Here is a 17,951-nt window from a genome sequence, read left to right as displayed (position 1 = left end):
GAAGCCTCACCCTGAATATGCACTAGAATGCCCATTCAAGGGCAGAGGCTATTCAGCTGCACTATACGACTCCTGAAAGAACGTAGCACTGGAATGTGCACGCTCTAGTAGGACTAGACCTCGATCAGGGAGGGCATCGAAGTAAGAGCAATGGGACTTCGGTGGCCTGACATCATCATCTGCCTGGCCCCATGACATCATGCTCACTAGGTGACCCCTGATTAGCTAGATCCCACACTGAAGGAAAAAGAAGCCATCCTGTTAAAAATTCCACAAAAGCAACAGCAGATTGGGGGAACCAAGGCTGTAAAGTTTTATGAAAAATGGCAAAAAAGTGAAAGGCAGGGAGTGTCTCTGGCAGTCGGGGGGGACGGGACACCGAGATAAGGTGGGTCAGCCACAAAGCCTATATTCCTTCTAAGGTGTGTATGTGCGCGCATGTGCCCCAAATGGAAGCCCTCCACACAGCTGATTACAACAGTAGTGCAGTTTCCTCCTCCTCCCCCTGCTCTGCGCTTCACTCCTCCACCTCCAGCTCCTTCCCCGGCAGCCAGAGGCAGAAGGGAAGGGGCCTCGCCTGCCATCCCTTCCCCACTCCAGCAGATCTCCCTGCCTTGCTTGCTCCTAGAACTGAAGGTGGGGGGGGCTAGGGCAGAGCGGGAAGATCAGTTCTCCTGTGCAAGCAAGAGAGAGCCGATTCTCCCACTCTTACGGCAGCAAGAGCCTTGCTGAAAATGGCATTGGGGTGCAGGCACACCCGTCACCATTTCTAATGGCCTCTTGCCACTGTGAGAGCAAGAGAGCTGATTTCCCCTCTAGAACGTGGCGGCAGCAGCAGCGAGAATGGCAACAGGGGCGGCTGCGAGGAGAGAAGTGGCAATGGGGTCAGCTGCAGGGAGAGAAGTTACAGGGAGAGAAGCGGCAGTGGCAGTGGGGAGAAAATAACCTCCCCTCCCCATAACAACACAGCAGTGGCTGGGGGGGGGGAGTATTGAGTATGGGGGGAAACAGCTGGGCGGAGAGCTAGTGTTTCGAAACAAAGCAAGGAAGGCTGCATCCCCCAGAGCTGGCATCAGGCAGCAGTGGGGAGGAAAAAGGGCGGCTGCTTGTGAAACCCAGAGGTCTCTGCTGTGTCGGTAAGGCAACAGCAACGCGTCTTCCACACTCTGAAATACATTTTGAGTTTTCTCCCTCCCCCACCTTCTCACCTGCCCTCACGTCAAATTAGGTGATTTCTAGTTGTTTTGACAATGGCGGAGGCGGCGGGGGGGGGGCGCTCTTGCTGGACTTAAGGATTATGGATAGTCGTGCCCCTCTGACTCCAGTCCCAACTTCACTTGCACCTGCACCAATTCCGTCCATTTCTGCTCTCTAGTTATGGTGCAGGTAATCTGGGAAGCGGGGAACCGGCAGAGACAGCTTAGCTGGACAGAACAGTCCGTTCTCCCCACCATGCTATTTTGACTTGTCATTTGCATGTGAAGAAGGAAAGAATCCCTCCAGTACCTTGAATTCTGGATCCTGGTGCAGGCTGCACGGCTGCTGTGGGCAAGTAAAGTGCAGAAGTCTCCGAGCACAAAACCCTATGAACATGGAACAAAACTAAGGTGAGATGGAAGAAAATACTCAGTGTGACAATACTTACTGTGGGAAGAGAAGGCCTTGTGCAAGCAACCTCCTTAAGGAACAGATGAGTTCTGTACATAGAAAAAAATCCTCATTCAATTGCCACTTAATTTCCTTATCTGGGGGGAAATAAACCAGCCATTTCCTCCACAAGCTATGGATTCATGAGGGCCTGCAAACCTCTTAGAAGAGGAAGCCTCAATTAAAAATAATGTCTCTACCTCTAGAATGTTAAAAAGTCTAGATAAGAACAATCCAAGTGTACTCCAAGAGCAAAGTAGGCTTGACCACATGAATGACTTTCCTGGGGTAGTGGTATCGTGCACAGAGTAGCTAGTCATAAGGGTGCACAACTCAAATGCCCCAGTGGGCCAGAACTGACCGTGACTTGTTGCACGGAGCCAAGATCAATTTTCAGCAAATTATTACATTAAAATTAATTACTGAAAATGTTAATAAAAGCACAGGGTTGGAGTATGGGGGAAAAGAGGGATGGTGACATTAGGTGTCAGTCCAGGGGCAGAGAACATCTCAAAACAGCCAACTGCATTGAGCTACTGCTGTGCATCAGTGGGAAAGGTCAGCTCTTAGTGGTTCCTGCTGTTGCTGCAGGATATTCTACTTGGCGGCCAGCAAAAAATGTCCCTGTGGGCTGGATCCAGCCCCCGGGCCTTATGCTGTGCCAGCCTGAGCTAGAGCCAGCATTCCCACTTGGGCCATGCCATTTCCGTGGGGAAGGGAACAAGGTGGTCCTTCAGCAGAAACACTACACTATGGAAAGTCCCTCACTACTGTAGTTTTCATGGAGGCCCACACTTTAGGTCAGTTTTTACAACTCAGAACTCAATGCAGCTGCTGAATGACTATGCTTAGCCCACCCCACGGCCTGGCTGGCCCGTCTCTAGGTCGCTGGGCAGTGCCACTCACCGCACTTTGCCGGGCCACTTTGGTCAGGCTCACTTCTTTGCCCAGAGGGAGACTTTCCGTTAGCATGCTCAGGATGGCTTTCCTTTGCTCTTCTGAGGGTGCTTCGATCTTCACCTCATGAAGAAAAGCTGTCTGCAGATCTGTAGGAACGCGCTCAAGCTTGGTGGTTGTGCCTACCACTAGGACAGGGTAACTGCCAAGAAACACATGGGCATGCCATGAGTACTTCATAGCCAGCTGAGAAGCCGGAAGAGAACGCCTTGGTCTTCTACTGCAACCCTCTAGCTCACAGGTGACCAACCTGAGGCTCTCCAGCTGCTGTGGGACTGTGGATTGCGTCTGGGGATGAGGGCCGTAAAAGGGCCTCCAAGCAGGTTTGTGAACATCCCTAGTGTGGGATACAGTGGTAAAGAGACACTCATTCTTTTGCCCGCTTGCCCTGCCCCCCAGTTGAAATCTGGCACAGGAGGAGAGGGCAAATGGCCAGGTGACAACAGAGATGGAGGCCAGGCAGAGTGCACCCTGACATCCCCCTGCATGGATCGCCTAAGGCAACTGTAGCAGATTACAACCTTTGTCTCAGAGCAAGCTCACATGAGGGAAAGAAATGCTGAATCATCCCTGCTGGGCTGCCTGGCTAGGCTTCTCCTAAAAGTATTCTATATTCCCTGTAGTTTAAAAATGCTGCCGCCACCACCCCTTTTTGTCTACAGAAACTCTCTGGGCTTGGGGTGGGATAATCCCAGAGGAAAAAATTCTTAATTTGGCTCTTGGACAAGCACAAAAATCTTCCACATGCAAGCCTAAACATGGTGAGAAAACTGATAGCTACTGAACATTTGAGGATGTGTTTGCACCAGAGAGATCCCCCTTCAGCCCCTCTCTTTTCCAGAGTTAAAAACCAAATTGGAGAAGCTTGTAAAAAGAAAAGAAAATTTTTAAAAAGTTTTATTCAATTACTACAGACTGCTTCCATCTGAGTCTTTCTCAGCTTTTAGGTACAGTCAAGAATACTTAGTAGGGTTACAAAAATAGGTTGCCTTAATGCACGCTTAAAGGTTTATAGACTTTTGCAATGCCCTAGGTAGGATGGGTGTAGGCTAGTGTTTCTTATTTTAATTACATTACAGGTAAACAATAATAGAAAAGTATCAGGAATATGCAAAAGCGCACACACCAAAGAAATAGAACATCCCTAACACAAAGTCTGACTAAACAAACTTTTCCCTAGACTAAACTTCCTGAAGCCATAAGCCCTGGCTCCTTGCCTTGAACTCACTAAATGCCTGATGAGAATTTAAGCTTCCTGCCCTCCTGTCTTTCAAGGATCTGCAGAGTTATTCTCCTGCAGCCAACCTCCATGGCCACATGTCCTTCTCAGCACCTCCAGCCTAGCTTCTTCTCTAACAAAGAACTCCCTTCTTCCTGGCAACAGCTCTCTAGGTCCCACCCACCTGGTGTGCTGATTGGCTGAGCCCTGGAGTTCACCAGCCTATCAGTCAAGACAAGGGTTCACTTCCCATTAACTCTTTAGAGGGAGGGGAGGCTGGTCACTACAGCAACTCTTCACCGCATCTGCATCTCTTAATGATAGGTATTTTTCAGATACCCCAGATGAAAACCAGGACATTCTAGGGGGTGGTGCATACCTGGCATTTGCCTTGCTGTCCAGGAGGAGGTGCCTTAAAGCAAGGATGACCCTGGAGTCCTCCCCAAGCCCATCACGATCTCTTCCCAGCAGCTCGACATCTTTCATCAGAAAGACACAAGGGCTGTAGTGCTCAGCCTGCGAGAAGGCAGCCTGTAGTTTTGCTTCTGTAGAGCCACTGGTGTCGCCACACAAACTAACACAATCCACCTAGATGCAGACAGAGAGAAGGGGATTCTACTGTAAGAATGGTTTATTATTATTATTATTTTAAATATTTTATTTATTTATCCTCTGAGGAGTTCAGAGCAGTGTACATGCTTATTTTTACCCTCACAACAACCCTGTGAAGTAGGTTCGGCTGAGAGATGCATGACTGGCCCAGAGTCACCCGGTGAGTTTAATGGTTGAATGGGAATTCGAACTTGGGTCTTCCCAGTCCTAGTCTAACACTCTACAAAACACTATGCTGGCAGATTGAAGACAGAACCGTGGCAGGCCAAAGAGCATTTCTGCAATGGAGCAGCCTTCTCAGAAACACAACAGAACCCGCTACAGGTTAACTAAATTTAATTAAATGAACAGAATATCAAAACAAGATGGACAGTTATTGCAGTTTCTTGATTTATTAATTATGAATTGAATCATTATCTTTATAATTAACTATCTTAGCCAGCCAGCGTGGGGATGTGGCAGGGCTATGCATGCCGGCAAAGGAGGCACCTGATTGGCTGGGCGCCAGTTGGCCTGGCTGCTGTGAGGAGGCGGCGGCAGCAGGCCTAGCCTGGCCTGGGAGGAGGGAGGCAGAGGGACGGACTGGCCCTGGCCTGGGTGGTGCCGGAGGGGGTGAGTGGGGAATGGGTGGTGGGAGCGAAGCCCCCACGCCTGTTGCAGCCTGGGACGGGAGGGAAACGGGTCGTGGGGCATAGCCCCGGCGCCCATTGGAGGCCGGGACGGGAGGGAAACGGGCAGCTGGGCTCTCCTGTTCACTTCCCAGGAGTAGGAATGGCAGCGGAGGGGTCCTTTTTGGCTGCCCACCACAGCTCTGTGCAGGTGGTGGGTGAGAGGGGAGAGGAATGGAAGGGGGAGGGCAAGAGAGCGTGGGGCTGGAGGGAGGGGGAAGAGAGGAGAGTCCGGGGCAGGAGGGAGAGGGGAACAGCTGGCCCCAAGGAGCACACAGTTGCTCTCTCAGCTAGTATTCACTCATTTATTTATTTGTTATTTCTCTGTGTAAACTGCCCTGAGCCATTTTTGGAAGGGCGGTATAGAAAATGAATGAATGAATGAATGAATAAAATTTAATGGTAGCTGTAGTCTTAGCTGTGGCCATTCTGATTGTCACAGGGACACTGGTCTAATCTGGATGATGCAATAGATCATGGTTTGTTAGATCATGAGTGCGACCTGAACAAGAACTGAGTTTACATGGTTGTGGCAGCAGAGAAGGAATCCTGGCTTGTTAAACCATAGTTTTGTGCATCATCTGAACCCAGAACCTGTAGCATTACAAAGCAAGGTAATGGTTTCATATCCTGGTCTGTAAGACACAATTAAACCACAGTTACTGGATCTGGACAACACACAGGTTGTGGTTAACAAAACCAGGATTCTTGTATCACAGCTCTGCACCTGACGTGAAAAGTAAAGGGGAGGAGGAGGAAGAGGGAGAGCAAATGGGTTTGGCACTCTTTCGAATCTCATGCATAATCCAACAAATCATGGTTTGTTGAATTTTTTGAACAAATATAGATTGTGGTTGTCTTTATAGTTAGCTGCTTTGGGTTTTCCTTGGAAAAGAAGAGCAGACTATAAATATTAAATGAAATGAACTGTATAAAACGTAAAGCAGGTTTATTATTTATTTATTACATTTCTATATTGCCCCATCCAAATGGCTCTGGGCAGTGAATACTAAACTGAATACTAAGAGAGAATGATGCATTCACAGAGTAGAAAGAGGAGCCCAGTTAAGGAGGCTTGGGAAAGCAGAGAGCCAATACTGTATGTTATCAGCGTTGAGGAGAGAAACCTACCATGGCCCAATGAAGTGGGGAGATTTGGAGGCACTCCCAAGAGTCCTGAACTGTTCTTTGCTAATGGTACCTCTTGACTCAGAAGTGCCTGCATGGGAGAACACAGGGATGGGGCTGCAGCTCAGCAGCAGAGCGTCAGCTTTGCATGTGGAAGGTCTTAAGTTCAGTGCTTGGCATCTCCAGGGAGGGCTGGGAAAGGCTCCTGCCTGAAACCCTGGAGAGGAGCTGCTGGTCAGAGCAGACAATACTGTTCTAGATGGACTAACAGACTCAGTATAAAGGCAGATTCCTATGTAACCTGTGAGTGAAGGCACTATTATAAGAGAATTAAATGCAATCATGTGCCACCCAAGAGAGGCCCCCATTACCTTCTGTACCTTGTAACCGCCCTCAGCTGAAAAGGTGCACCACAGGGGATAGGGGTGAGGAAAAGAAATGTCAGTATTAGATCCAGGAAGGGTGTGTGTGTGTTGGGGGACGACGACTATATTTTGTTGCAGCAAAAATAGCAAGATGTCTTTTTGCACCTTGAAGACAAATAGATTCACCAGAGCATGAGAGCCAGTGTGGTATAGTGGTTAGAGTGCTGGACTAGGACTGGGGAGACCCAAGTTCAAATCCCCATTCAGCCATGATACTTGCTGGGTGACTCTGGACCAGCCACTTCTCTCTCAGCCTAACCTACTTCACAGGATTGTTGTTGTGAGGAGAATGAATGAATGAATGAATGAATGAATGAATAAATAAATAAAATAGAATAAGCTTTAGTGCATCTCATGAAGTGGATTGCAGTCCATGAACGTTTAATGTGACAAGATAATCATTAATCTTTAAGGCTCTTCATTTTCAGAGCCAGGGGCTCTGCGGAGACATACTCTTCTCCATAGAGCGCTAGCTAGGGGTCACAAGAATTACAAGGGCCACATTCTGTACACACTGGATCATAAATATCAAGGAAGTGAAAGGCCAAGTCAAATTACCTTGAACAAATGGAGATTGAGGCGGCTACAGGCAGCTCTGACCACTGTCATCTTCCCCACACCACTAGGTCCTGAGAGAAGGATGCTTCCAGCTCCATTTAGCAGAGTTCCCCTGGAAGATTGAAATCGACAGCAGTTCATACAGCAAGGAGGGAGACTGGAGATAACATGCCTTCTAGAACATGCAATATGAGGGCTCCAACCAAGATAGATCAGTGGACAGCTCAGGGACAGTAGCTCTGTGGGAGAGCATCTGCTTTGCATGTAGAAGATCCCAGGTTGAATCCCTGGCTTCTCCAGGCCAGGCTAGGAAAGGCTTCTGCCTGAAACCCTTGAAGAGCTGCTGCCAGTCACTGTAGGCCGTTCCGAGCTAGATGGACCAATGGGCTGACTCGGTATAAGGCAGCTTCCCTGCACTCCTATAATTTCAGAACTCCATCTGCTGCCACCATTTATCTTCAACAGCTCCCCCTTAGGCTATTCATAATGGGGGAATGCTTTAGGTATGGGGTGTTACTTCAACCGAGAAAGTCCAAATATTTTTAAAATGAGAGGATTTATGGTTTCACCAAAAAACAAACCAACAAACCAAAAGATAGTCTTTTCCAAGAAATACACAGTTGAAAGCACAACCAGTTACAGTTTATTATTCTTCAGTCTGGGTCCCTTTCTGCCAGCATCCTTCCTTGGCAGTGAACTTCCAACAGACTCCACTTCCTAGGTTCTGAGATCCATGGAGTGCTCCTTGGGCATCCCAACACCTAGCAAGAGTTGCCATGCCTCACTAATCCTCAGACCAAGCAACATAAGCAGTGACTTCCCGACACAGAGTCATAGAGAAGAGTCTCAAAAGCAGCAATTACTGTTCCCATTACAAACCACAGTGGAGGGGTTCAGTATAACCATCTTGTGTTGCACACAACATAAGTGCATGGAAGAGGCTAGGTGCTTCCAAAGCACTTCCACTCACCTATGATGGAGGGGGGTCTGTGGAGTATGAACAAAATGCTCTTAAAAGTAGCACACTCCAGAGCCAGCACAATCCCACCATTCCAAAGTAAAGTTTAGAAATCCAGAAATCTACCACAAAGGGCAACAGCTACACAGAGCACAATCCCAACCCCCTGTAACAATGCATTATGATGGAGAATTCAAATTGTGTAAGCCGACTTACCTACTATGCAAGTGAGGTCCAAGAATGTCACAGAGCTCCTTGACTACATCACAGAGTCCAGCAGGAGATAGACTGCTCCAAAAACCACGGCCATTTTGAGATGGGAAAGATGGGATGGCACTGTTTGTTGACCCGACCTACAAGACAGGGCAGTTCAATGGCAGAGAGTTGGTCTTGTGGTAGCAAGCATGACATGTCCCCTTAACTAAGCAGGGTCCACCCTGGCTGCATATGAATGGGAGACTTAATGTGTGAGCACGGTAAGATATTCCCCTCAGGGAGCCGCTCTGGGAAGAGCTGGAGGTTTCAAGTTCCCTCCCTGGCACCCCCAAGATAGGGCTGAGAGAGATTCCTGCCTGCAACCTTGGAGAAGTCACTGCCAGTCTGTGTAGACAATACTGAGCGAGATGGACCAATGGTCTGAGTCAGTATATGACAGCTTCCTATGTTCCTAATGGTACCTCATAGAGATCTTCTGAAGCGACCCTTTAAGATAGGGTGGCTATTTAGCAACTCACCTGCAAAGCAATTTTATCTGGCTGCTGGCAGCCCTGCTGAGTTTTATTACAGGTGAGAATGGGGCCAGAGCTCAGGGGCAGAGCTATAGATGCAGAAAGTTCCCAACAGCATTTCCAGGTAGGGCTGAGGATGATGCCTCCCCAAAACCTTGGAGAGCTTATGGCCCATCCTGTCAGTGCAGATAATACTGAGCTAAATGGACCAGTATAGTCCATACTATAATGGTACATATGTACATAGTATATATAACCCATATCCATATATCATGGACTTGGTACAAGGTATGTAACTTGCCCCCCCCCCACTCCCCCCGCACATTTTCATTGCTAAAGAGAATAACATGGCTTTCTACGAACCTGGAGAGAAAGATATTTCACTTAAGGTTACATCACTCTTTGAGAACTGGCCTTGTGGTAGCTAGCATGAATTGTTCCCTTTGCTAAGCAGGGTCTCCCTGGTTTGTATTTGAATGGGAGACGACATGTGAGCACTGTAAGATATTCCCCTGAGGGGATGGAGCTGCTCTGGGCAGAACATGGAGAAGTTCCGAGTTCCCTCCCTGGCACTTCCAAGATAGGGCTGAGAGAGACTCCTGCCTGCAGCCTTGGAGAAGCCGCTGCCAGTCTGCGTAGACAAATACTGAGCTAGAGGGACCAATGGTCTGACTCGGTAGAAGGCAGTTTCCTATGTTTGGATTTTGTATGCACTGCCCCTGCAGCCGTCCTGGGAAGATCTGTATGACAGGAGAAACTCTGTCATCCTGATCTGAACACTGTTAATGACTCCATTCCGGATTTGGTCTGGGCCTGGAGGTGCTTTTGGGGAGCACTTGCTCTTTGCCCTACTGTGGAGGCCAAAACAGCCAGAACCATGACTAGCAACAGAGAAGCAGAAGGCAGCTCCATCAAGCTCTCTTCTGTGAGGATTCTGACATCCATCAATACACTGAGAATCCTTCAGATTACACATCAAATGAAGGATGGGAGTCTGCTGGTTTTGTTCTAGGGTGGAAAAAGCTAAATGAGGAAGACTGAATCTGCTGAAAGGGAAACTAAGAAATGTGTTCAGATATGTTTATAAGCCACCTTGAAGACCTGGGATTCAAATCTATTAAGCAAGCAAGCAAGCAAGCAAGCAAGCAAATATATAAATGGTATAGTCAACAGTGACTTCGAAGGTGAACAAGCTTCACCATACACAGAAGGTCTGTGCTGTAGTGCTTACATCAATCTTTACCTCTCTAATGCCTTACCAGGAACAAAGAAGTGTTCTGGATGTCAGCCAGGTACCCCACATTCCGATCTTTTTCCTCAGCTGCTATTATCTTTTTCACCTTGAAGTACAGCTCTGGCCATCTGAGGGAAGAGCATGCAGGTTAAAATCCAGTACCAAAGACCATGGATAGAGCAATAATCAACAGGAAGCAACTGGAACACTGACAGAACTCCAAATCTGTAGGCAGTTCCATGGTTCTTCCCAAAGTGGTATTTTTCACCTGGATCAATATAGCCTTCATTTATTACCATTTTCTCAGTGTGAACTACAACCCCCTGAACTCCATCGCACAACTTCAGCCCTCCAGCTATTGATGGGCTACAACTCTGATCACCCTGAGCCATGATGGCCAATGATCAGGGATGATGGGAGTTGTAGCCCAACGCCAGCTGGAGGGCTGAAGTTGTGCAGTCCTGCCACAGAACCTCCGCAGATCTTAAGTCAGAGGGGTCATTCACACTACCAAAAACTGTGTTCTACCTGGGCTTGGGAGCTGTGTGCACTCCCAGTTTTTGGTTGTGTGGAAGCAAGGTAGGAGGAAAAGCTACCCAAGTTTTCCTCCTACCTTACTTCCACACAATCACTTTCTACTTTCAGCAGAAAGTCTCAAACAGCGAGGATAATTAGAACGGCAATCCTTAATCCAGAGTTTTAAAACTTCCAATTCTGTAGGACAGATCTCAGACATTTACTCTGAGGCAACCCAAGTGACTTTGAGAAACCAGACACTACAGATTGACAGCTTTCCTCATTTAGCTTTCAGTTGATGAACAACATACCTTAAAAAATTCTCTGAATTTCCTTCCAGGAACTCAGGATGCCCAACTGTTGGAACACACAGAATATCTTCCTCTTGGACTACCCTGCAATAAAACAGCCATGGTGAAGGACAATCGGACTACTATATCCAAGGAACAGAGAAAGTCTATTTGACAGTCAAGCTATCTGAGCAAAAGGAGCCATCAACAGTGTTTCAAGTGGTTTTTATCTCTCTGGTAGAAATGAAAAGATGTGGTTTAATAAGCCCTTTCAGATTTCTGCATGGGAATACAAGGAGTTCCAAAAAGCCATCTTAACTGTAGTATAAAGATCTCATGTGAAACACTAACATACAGAAAAGGTTATCTTCTGAATAAAAAAGTTGCCCTTTAAATCCCATATTTAAATCAGGTTGTAAGATAAAGTGCACAGGAAAGGGGGAATGAGGGGGATTTAACCTTCCAAACAGTATTTGTTACTTTGCTTTAAGAAATTAACCATTTTCAGAGTAGATTAGGGAACAGAGCTCTGAATTAAGCTTTGTGTAGCCCAGTAGACACTGAGAGGAATCAAGAAATTACTAGGAGAAGCCATCAAGCGTACTTGACACACAAAGCCCAGGGAACAGAACAGGCTTAACAAGACAGAAGAGTATGCAACACTTCTCTCAGTTAATATAACTAAGTCAGGGCTTGACAAATCTCAGGTGCCAGGGAGCCATGGTGCCTAGACTAGGATAATCAGAGGCAGGCTTGTTGAGTAAATCTTTATTTGTTCCAGTCACCCGATTTCTGTTCTATGTATGTGACTTGTAAAAGGGATAAAAAGAAGCCCACTTTCCCTCCCCCGCATCCAATATCCATCACTAAGTCTGGGAATTCTGCCAAGTTTCTATTGTCTGGCTCTTAACTTTTGGGGCTGGCTCCTAGATCTAAAGAACATTTGTCAAGGCCTGAACTAAGTTGCTTGACTAATCAGCAAGATTATTCCCTTGAGCTCATAAAGATGGATACAGAGGTTGTCATCTTTACTGAATGGCTAACCTGGGAGTTTGAAAGTGCTGGTAGAGAATTTGGTCATAGACTCCTCTGGTGCTGTAGGTTGGTGAGGACACAATCTCTATGTGCAGCTCCTTGGCAAAGGGTGGCACAGATAGCAAGGACCGACTTCCATTTACCTCTTGCACACCAGCTGCTTCCCCATATCTCTACAGAGGACAAACAGCCCTATTCTGTTTTAATTCTGCTATGCAGGATTAACAGCCAGGATATTATTTTAATCTTCTATAAGTGCAGCACCCTCTCTAATCTTGCCCCATCCCACAGCAACTCAGAAATGGCCCAATAATCCCTTCATTGGACTGCATGCTCTCAAATATGTCAACTCCCCTTATCAAATTCTAACACCTTTTCGGTAGACACAGACACAAACGGTTAAGCGGTGGATGTTCAATGCACATCTGTGTAGGAACCAGTGACTCTAATCTATGTTGACAATTAGAAGTACAGAACTAGGGGGTGGTAGTGATCTTAAAATATACATCTACAGCGAGGGAAGAATAGACATGTACGAGGAAAACGCACCAGTTCTAATGCAAAGCTAAGCTTGGGGGTGTTAATAGTTGAGAGAGAATCCAGAGGCAGAATCTTCTGCAACCCTCACTGTATAAATAAGTATTTAAGTAGTCACACACCTCCTATATTTAGATTTTCCCCGGGTGGATTTGATTTAAATCACGATTTAAATCACTAGCAGGGTGGATAAAAATCAATGATTTTTTTAAAAAAATAAAAAAAATCGGATTTTTTAAATTTAAATTGGATTTTTTAAATTTAAATCTGATTTTTTTAAATTTAAATCCGATTTTTTATTTAAATCCGATTTTTTTGATTTTTTTTTTAAATCATTGATTTTAATCCACCCTGCTAGTGATTTAAATCATGATTTAAATCAAATCCACCCTGATTTTCCCACCAGAACGGTATCATTTCATTCATATTTTCTATAAGCACAATTTTCATCTGGCACTTTTGCTAGGGAGCTACATCCAGGCTTTGCCATCTAGAATTTCTAACCCATACAATGAGTCCTGCAAACCCTGCTCAGTAAATCCCTTCCATTTTCACAAACCCAAATTGAAAGGAAAGGAAAAGGTCATCATTTGACTCAAGAGGAGTCATATCATCTTTAAGAAATTCAAAGATGCTCATTTTCAGAAACCTGCATATCTTTTACTTGAAACTAAGTTAAAAAAAAGTTACTAGCCCACCTATCCATGGATTGGCCAATATTTCAAAAGCTTTGTAAACCCACACTGCAAATAATTTTTGTAGTCTGCCTACATCTCTTCTTGCCACACTTATGTGGGCCAATCCTTCCTCACCTCCTCCATTCCACTTCTATCTCCAACTCCATATATCCAAAGGGTAGCTATCAGTGGTCCCTCTAATTTTTTTTCATCTCTGTGAAGAATGCACTTTGTTCCGGGTGGCTGTATCAAGGCACTGTGTGCGTACATGCATTCAGAGTGGGGCCTTTCTCATTCAACCTGAGCGGAAGCTAACATTAACTGAGTGGACAGAAAACTTGTGGGTGCGCACACATGCGCACGCCTTAGAGGGAACAGTGGCAGCTATCATTACCACTGTGTTCTTCTACAGAGTTTGACATTACGGGCTGGTTCAGATGTAACACAGAATCACAGCTAAATCTTGAGATTCACACAACACCCCCAAGCCTCAAAAGTGTGTATTGCCCCTTCTCCTGCCTGCACAAGCCTCAGAAAAAATCGACTTGCAACTAAGGTTAAACACAAAACAAGAATGGTTGGTATGTCTGAAACGACCAGTCTTGGTTATTTTAACTTCCTTGAAATAAACCAAGATCTGAAACCACTTCAAATCTTGCATCACAGTTCTGCATCAAGGAGGGGAGGAAGGGAGCAAGCAAGAGTGAGGGCTCAGCACTCCTTCCAACCATGATAGGCTGAACCATTCCCAAAGGGGCATATCCAGGTTCACTTAACAGTTAAGGCATAAGAAATCTGCTATATACTCTCTTACTTCAAAGCACTAGTATCTTGCTTGATCAAATCAGGGTGCACTTAGCCCAGGGTTCTCTGCAAGAATTCTAGCAACCACCATTCTAGGTGATCCACCTGGAACAGCCTGTATTATTATTATTTACATTTTGTATCCCGCTCTTCCTCCAAGGAGCGCAGAGCAGTGTACTACATACTTAAGTTTCTCCTCACAACAACCCTGTGAAGTAGGTTAGGCTGAGAGAGTAGTGACTGTCCAAGAGTCACCCAGCAAGTATCATGGCTGAATGGGGATTTGAATTTGGGTCTTCCTGGTCCTAGTCCAGCACTCTAACCACTACACCACACTGGCATCCTGTATCTGCCCACCCCTGCTGTAGAAGGCAGAAGCTAGAACACAACTGTTTTTTCCATATCCCAACATTAAGAAGTGAGTAGCACTTGCTGGCTAGAATCAAGCAGCAGGGCTGTTTTTACTTGTGATAGGCAACCAGCTGTTTATGAGGCTAACTTTGCGAATTCCCAAACATCCTTGTTTCAGACTCTCAGTGAATCTTGGATCACAAACCAAGAAATAAAATCCCACTATCATACCCTAGAGCACAATCTGTCTACCCAGAGAAGACAAATTCATGACCCTTACCTTTCATCTTTGTTGTCCCAGCCTAACAAGCTCTACAGGGAAGACCTGCAATTTCAGGTCTGTACCACTGTTCACTCCTTCAAACATCAAACAATGCTATAAGTTAGGATGCCAGACTTGGAATGTCTTATTTTTAATTGTATCCTTTACTACAGGTTACAATGCTGCAGAACATAATATGCCTCTCCCGACAGACAGTATAGGACTACTATTTTAATCCTAATCAGGTTAAGTATTGTTCCTTTCTGTGACGTTTGACACATAGGTACAGATCGTAACTTTTGTTCTCTACTATATAACATCACCACCATCATACCCAAGCCCTATCTCACTGCTAGTACTATTTAACATCCCAGATGAATCCACCCCAAGGGCCTTACCTTTCTTTGGGGAGGGCTACATTTTGGTCTAGCTAGGGAGCACGTTTCTAATTTCGGGTGTGAGATATCTTGGAACCAATTCCGAGACAAGCCCATGCCACAGAGGAAAGGGACATAGGTCAGTGGTACAAGACATGCTTTGCATGGAGGAAGTCCCAAGTTCAGTTTTTGGTAAAACAGTCTCTTAGGCTGCAGGGCTGGGAAAGCCCTCTGCCTGAGATCTACGGTACCTTGGACAGCAGCTACCAGTCAGAATAGACAGTTCTGGACCCAGAGCACCAGTGTCCTGACCTGAGGCAGTTTCAAATAAAGATTGGACCAGGATTGCAGCCCTACCATGAGGCAATTGCCTCAGGCGCAGGTGCAAGGCGAGGTGCAGGGGACGGTGACTGCCAAGCCTCCACCACTATGGGCACCAAACTAACATCCACTGTAGTCAGCCTCTGAAGTCTTGCTGGGGAGCAGCCTCCTCTCCCTCAAACTAAGTTAGGAATGCCTCTGCTCCCCACCTGGCTGGACAGCAAAGCCTGAGAGTGCTTGCGGGTGGCTGCCTTAGCAGCATGGCTAAGATTGCGGAGTACCCACGTGCAGATAAGTGTGGGGAACATCCTATTGCCCTTTGGCTCAAGCAGCAAACTGTCTTGGCCCACTCCTGCATCAGGCAGCATCCCCACTAAAGTAGTCAGGACTAAGTCCCGCTGAAAGTAACAGGGCTTAATCATAACTAACTAGTCTCAATGATTTCAAGGGTGCTCCATCTAAGGAGACAGGGGTTGCTGCCTATTATCATGAAGAACATTTACAGACTGCTTTTTAAATAAAAAGCTCACAAAGCCATCTGCTTGGTTTGGTTTAACCCAGGGGTTCCCAACTTGTGGCACTCCAGATGTTTCTGAGCTACAGCTCCCATCATCCCCAGCTACTAGCTGGGGATGATGGGAGTTGTAGTTCAACGACATCTGGAATACCACAGGTTAGAAACCCCATCCCTTCGGCTGCCCATTGTTTCTGACCAGCGGGGCCCTGAGCGCTTCCTCAGCACAGGCAGCACCCACCTGGATCCGAAGGAGGCTCCCTCCCAAGGGGTCGCAGGACAGGTTGAAGGCCAAAGGGGCTGGGATCAGCGCCGTCAGGTTCAACAAGGGGCTCTCCGCTGCGGCTCGGGGGTGGCCGTCGTCCCGGTGAGGAAAGGCCCACTGCGGGTGGAGGGACCGCACGGCGGCCAGGCGTGCCCCACTGCCCGGGGACGCTCCCTCCTCCTCCTCCTCCCCCCCCTCCTGCAGCCTGGTCATGGAGACCCACTCTCCCTGGAAGAGGCCCAGGCTGTGCAAGCAGCTTCGGGTCACCCACAGCGCCTCCCCCGCGGCCTCCCTGCCCCACAGCGCCGGGTGGCCTCGCTCCGCCCGCACCAGCCGCTCTCCGCCCCGCGCCCACTGGGACACGAGAGGCGGCGGGGGCGGCGGCAGCGGAGACTCCCCGCTCGGGCCCCGACTCTCGCCCCCGCGCAGCTCCGTCACGGCCAAGCGGGTGCCGGCCCCGAGCAGGCCCTGCAGCGCCGGCCGGGCCTCCAAGACCTGCAGCCCCGAGCCGGGCAGGCTCTCCCCGCGCCGCACCAGCACGGCCGAAGCCCAGCGCGGCGTCCGCCCCACCACCGCCGCCCCGGCTCCGGCTCCCCCCAGCAGCACCCAGCCCAGCCAGGGCGGCCTCCGCACGGGCCACACGCGCACCCGCCTCCCCGCGGCCAGGCCCAGCCGCCGCAGGAAGGCGCGGCTCAGCCACAGCTCCGGCTCGGAGCCGGCCTCGGCCTCCAGCCGCGCGGCGCACAGCAACACCGGCTGCGCCTCCGGGGAGCCCGCCGCCGGCCGCATGGCCAGCACCAGGCCCGCTCCGCCTGGCCCCGCCGCCGCCCACTCTTCGCCGGACGCCGCAGCCAGCAGCAGCAGCCCAGTGGCAGGCGGCAGGTCCTGGGGGAGCGAGTCGCCCAGGCTCCGGAGAACGACGACGGCCGCCATCCGGAGCGACCCCGCCGCCGCGCAGAGCCCTAGTCCAGGGAGGAGGGAGGGAAGCCGTCTCCCGCAGGAGCCATTGCGAGTCTATGGTCGACACCAACATAGACTTCTCATCGCTAGACTGACACACAGGGCCGGTTCCCGCTCTCCGAGTCCGTGCCCCCCCCCCCCGCCGCGCGCGGCGTCTCCTGCAAAAATCATGGATTTCTCGGTTGAGTTCTATGGGAAACCCAAATACAAAAAATAAAAAATAAAAAATGACTTCCTATATAAACTTGTCAGCCACCTAATGGCGCAGAGGGGAAGCCCAGGGAGCAAGAAAGGTTGCCGGTTCGAATCCCCGCTGGTATGTTTCCCAGACCCAGACTATGGGAAATCTCTATATAGGGCAACAGCCATATAGGAAGATGCTGAAAGGGATCATCTCACACTGCGCGGGAGATGACAATGGTAAATCCCTTCTGTATGCTACCAAAGCCAACCTGTAGGCTTCCAGTGGCATCTGGTGGGCCACTGTGTGAATACAGGATGCTGGACTATATTGGCCCTGGGCCTGATCCAACAGGGCTGTTCTTCTGTTCTTACAGGGCTCTGTGGTCACTAGGAGGTAGATACTGACTCCACGGCACAACTTTATATAAACTTGTCAGTTCCCAATATAGGTGACGAAATAGGTGAAGCTGGCATTTACTTAACTCTATGATTCTGTATCATACAGTACCGTAGCCAATCGCGTCCTTGTTTCTATCTCTATGACACACAAACATTGTAGATAGCCAGAGCTTAGAAACGATTCAAAAGCTCTATGGTTCAGAACGTCCACCTCTTCCAGCGGAAGCTCAAGCGATAGAGACAAGTCTTATTTGCGCATAGAGATAGCAAAACACGAGTCACCCCTAATGCAAGCGTGGAGAACAATCCCCTTTATGGTAGGCGTT

The 17,951-nt window shown here is 48.2% G+C and overlaps 1 protein-coding gene across 1 annotated transcript in view; it reads right to left on the bottom strand.

The window, feature by feature from the left end:
• PEX6 (peroxisomal biogenesis factor 6) overlaps positions 1 to 17,154 on the bottom strand; it is a 38,126-nt gene extending 20,972 nt beyond the window's left edge. The window contains exons 1-9 of the mRNA XM_053313402.1: positions 16,060 to 17,154; positions 11,985 to 12,148; positions 10,962 to 11,045; positions 10,160 to 10,262; positions 8,389 to 8,525; positions 7,215 to 7,326; positions 4,203 to 4,411; positions 2,554 to 2,746; positions 1,507 to 1,583 (exon numbers count right to left, since the gene is read on the bottom strand). Coding sequence (XP_053169377.1) covers positions 1,507 to 1,583; positions 2,554 to 2,746; positions 4,203 to 4,411; positions 7,215 to 7,326; positions 8,389 to 8,525; positions 10,160 to 10,262; positions 10,962 to 11,045; positions 11,985 to 12,148; positions 16,060 to 17,016 — 2,036 coding nt within the window. The 5' untranslated portion in view covers positions 17,017 to 17,154. The remainder of the gene's footprint in view (positions 1 to 1,506; positions 1,584 to 2,553; positions 2,747 to 4,202; positions 4,412 to 7,214; positions 7,327 to 8,388; positions 8,526 to 10,159; positions 10,263 to 10,961; positions 11,046 to 11,984; positions 12,149 to 16,059) is intronic.
• Between the last annotated feature and the right edge of the window lie 797 nt (positions 17,155 to 17,951).

The sequence above is a fragment of the Hemicordylus capensis genome, chromosome 1 (genome assembly GCF_027244095.1).
Source record: "Hemicordylus capensis ecotype Gifberg chromosome 1, rHemCap1.1.pri, whole genome shotgun sequence".
Classification (NCBI taxonomy): Eukaryota; Metazoa; Chordata; class Lepidosauria; order Squamata; family Cordylidae; genus Hemicordylus; species Hemicordylus capensis.
Note: the sequence above shows the minus strand (reverse complement) of the source record. Positions and strands in the feature narration are given on the sequence as shown.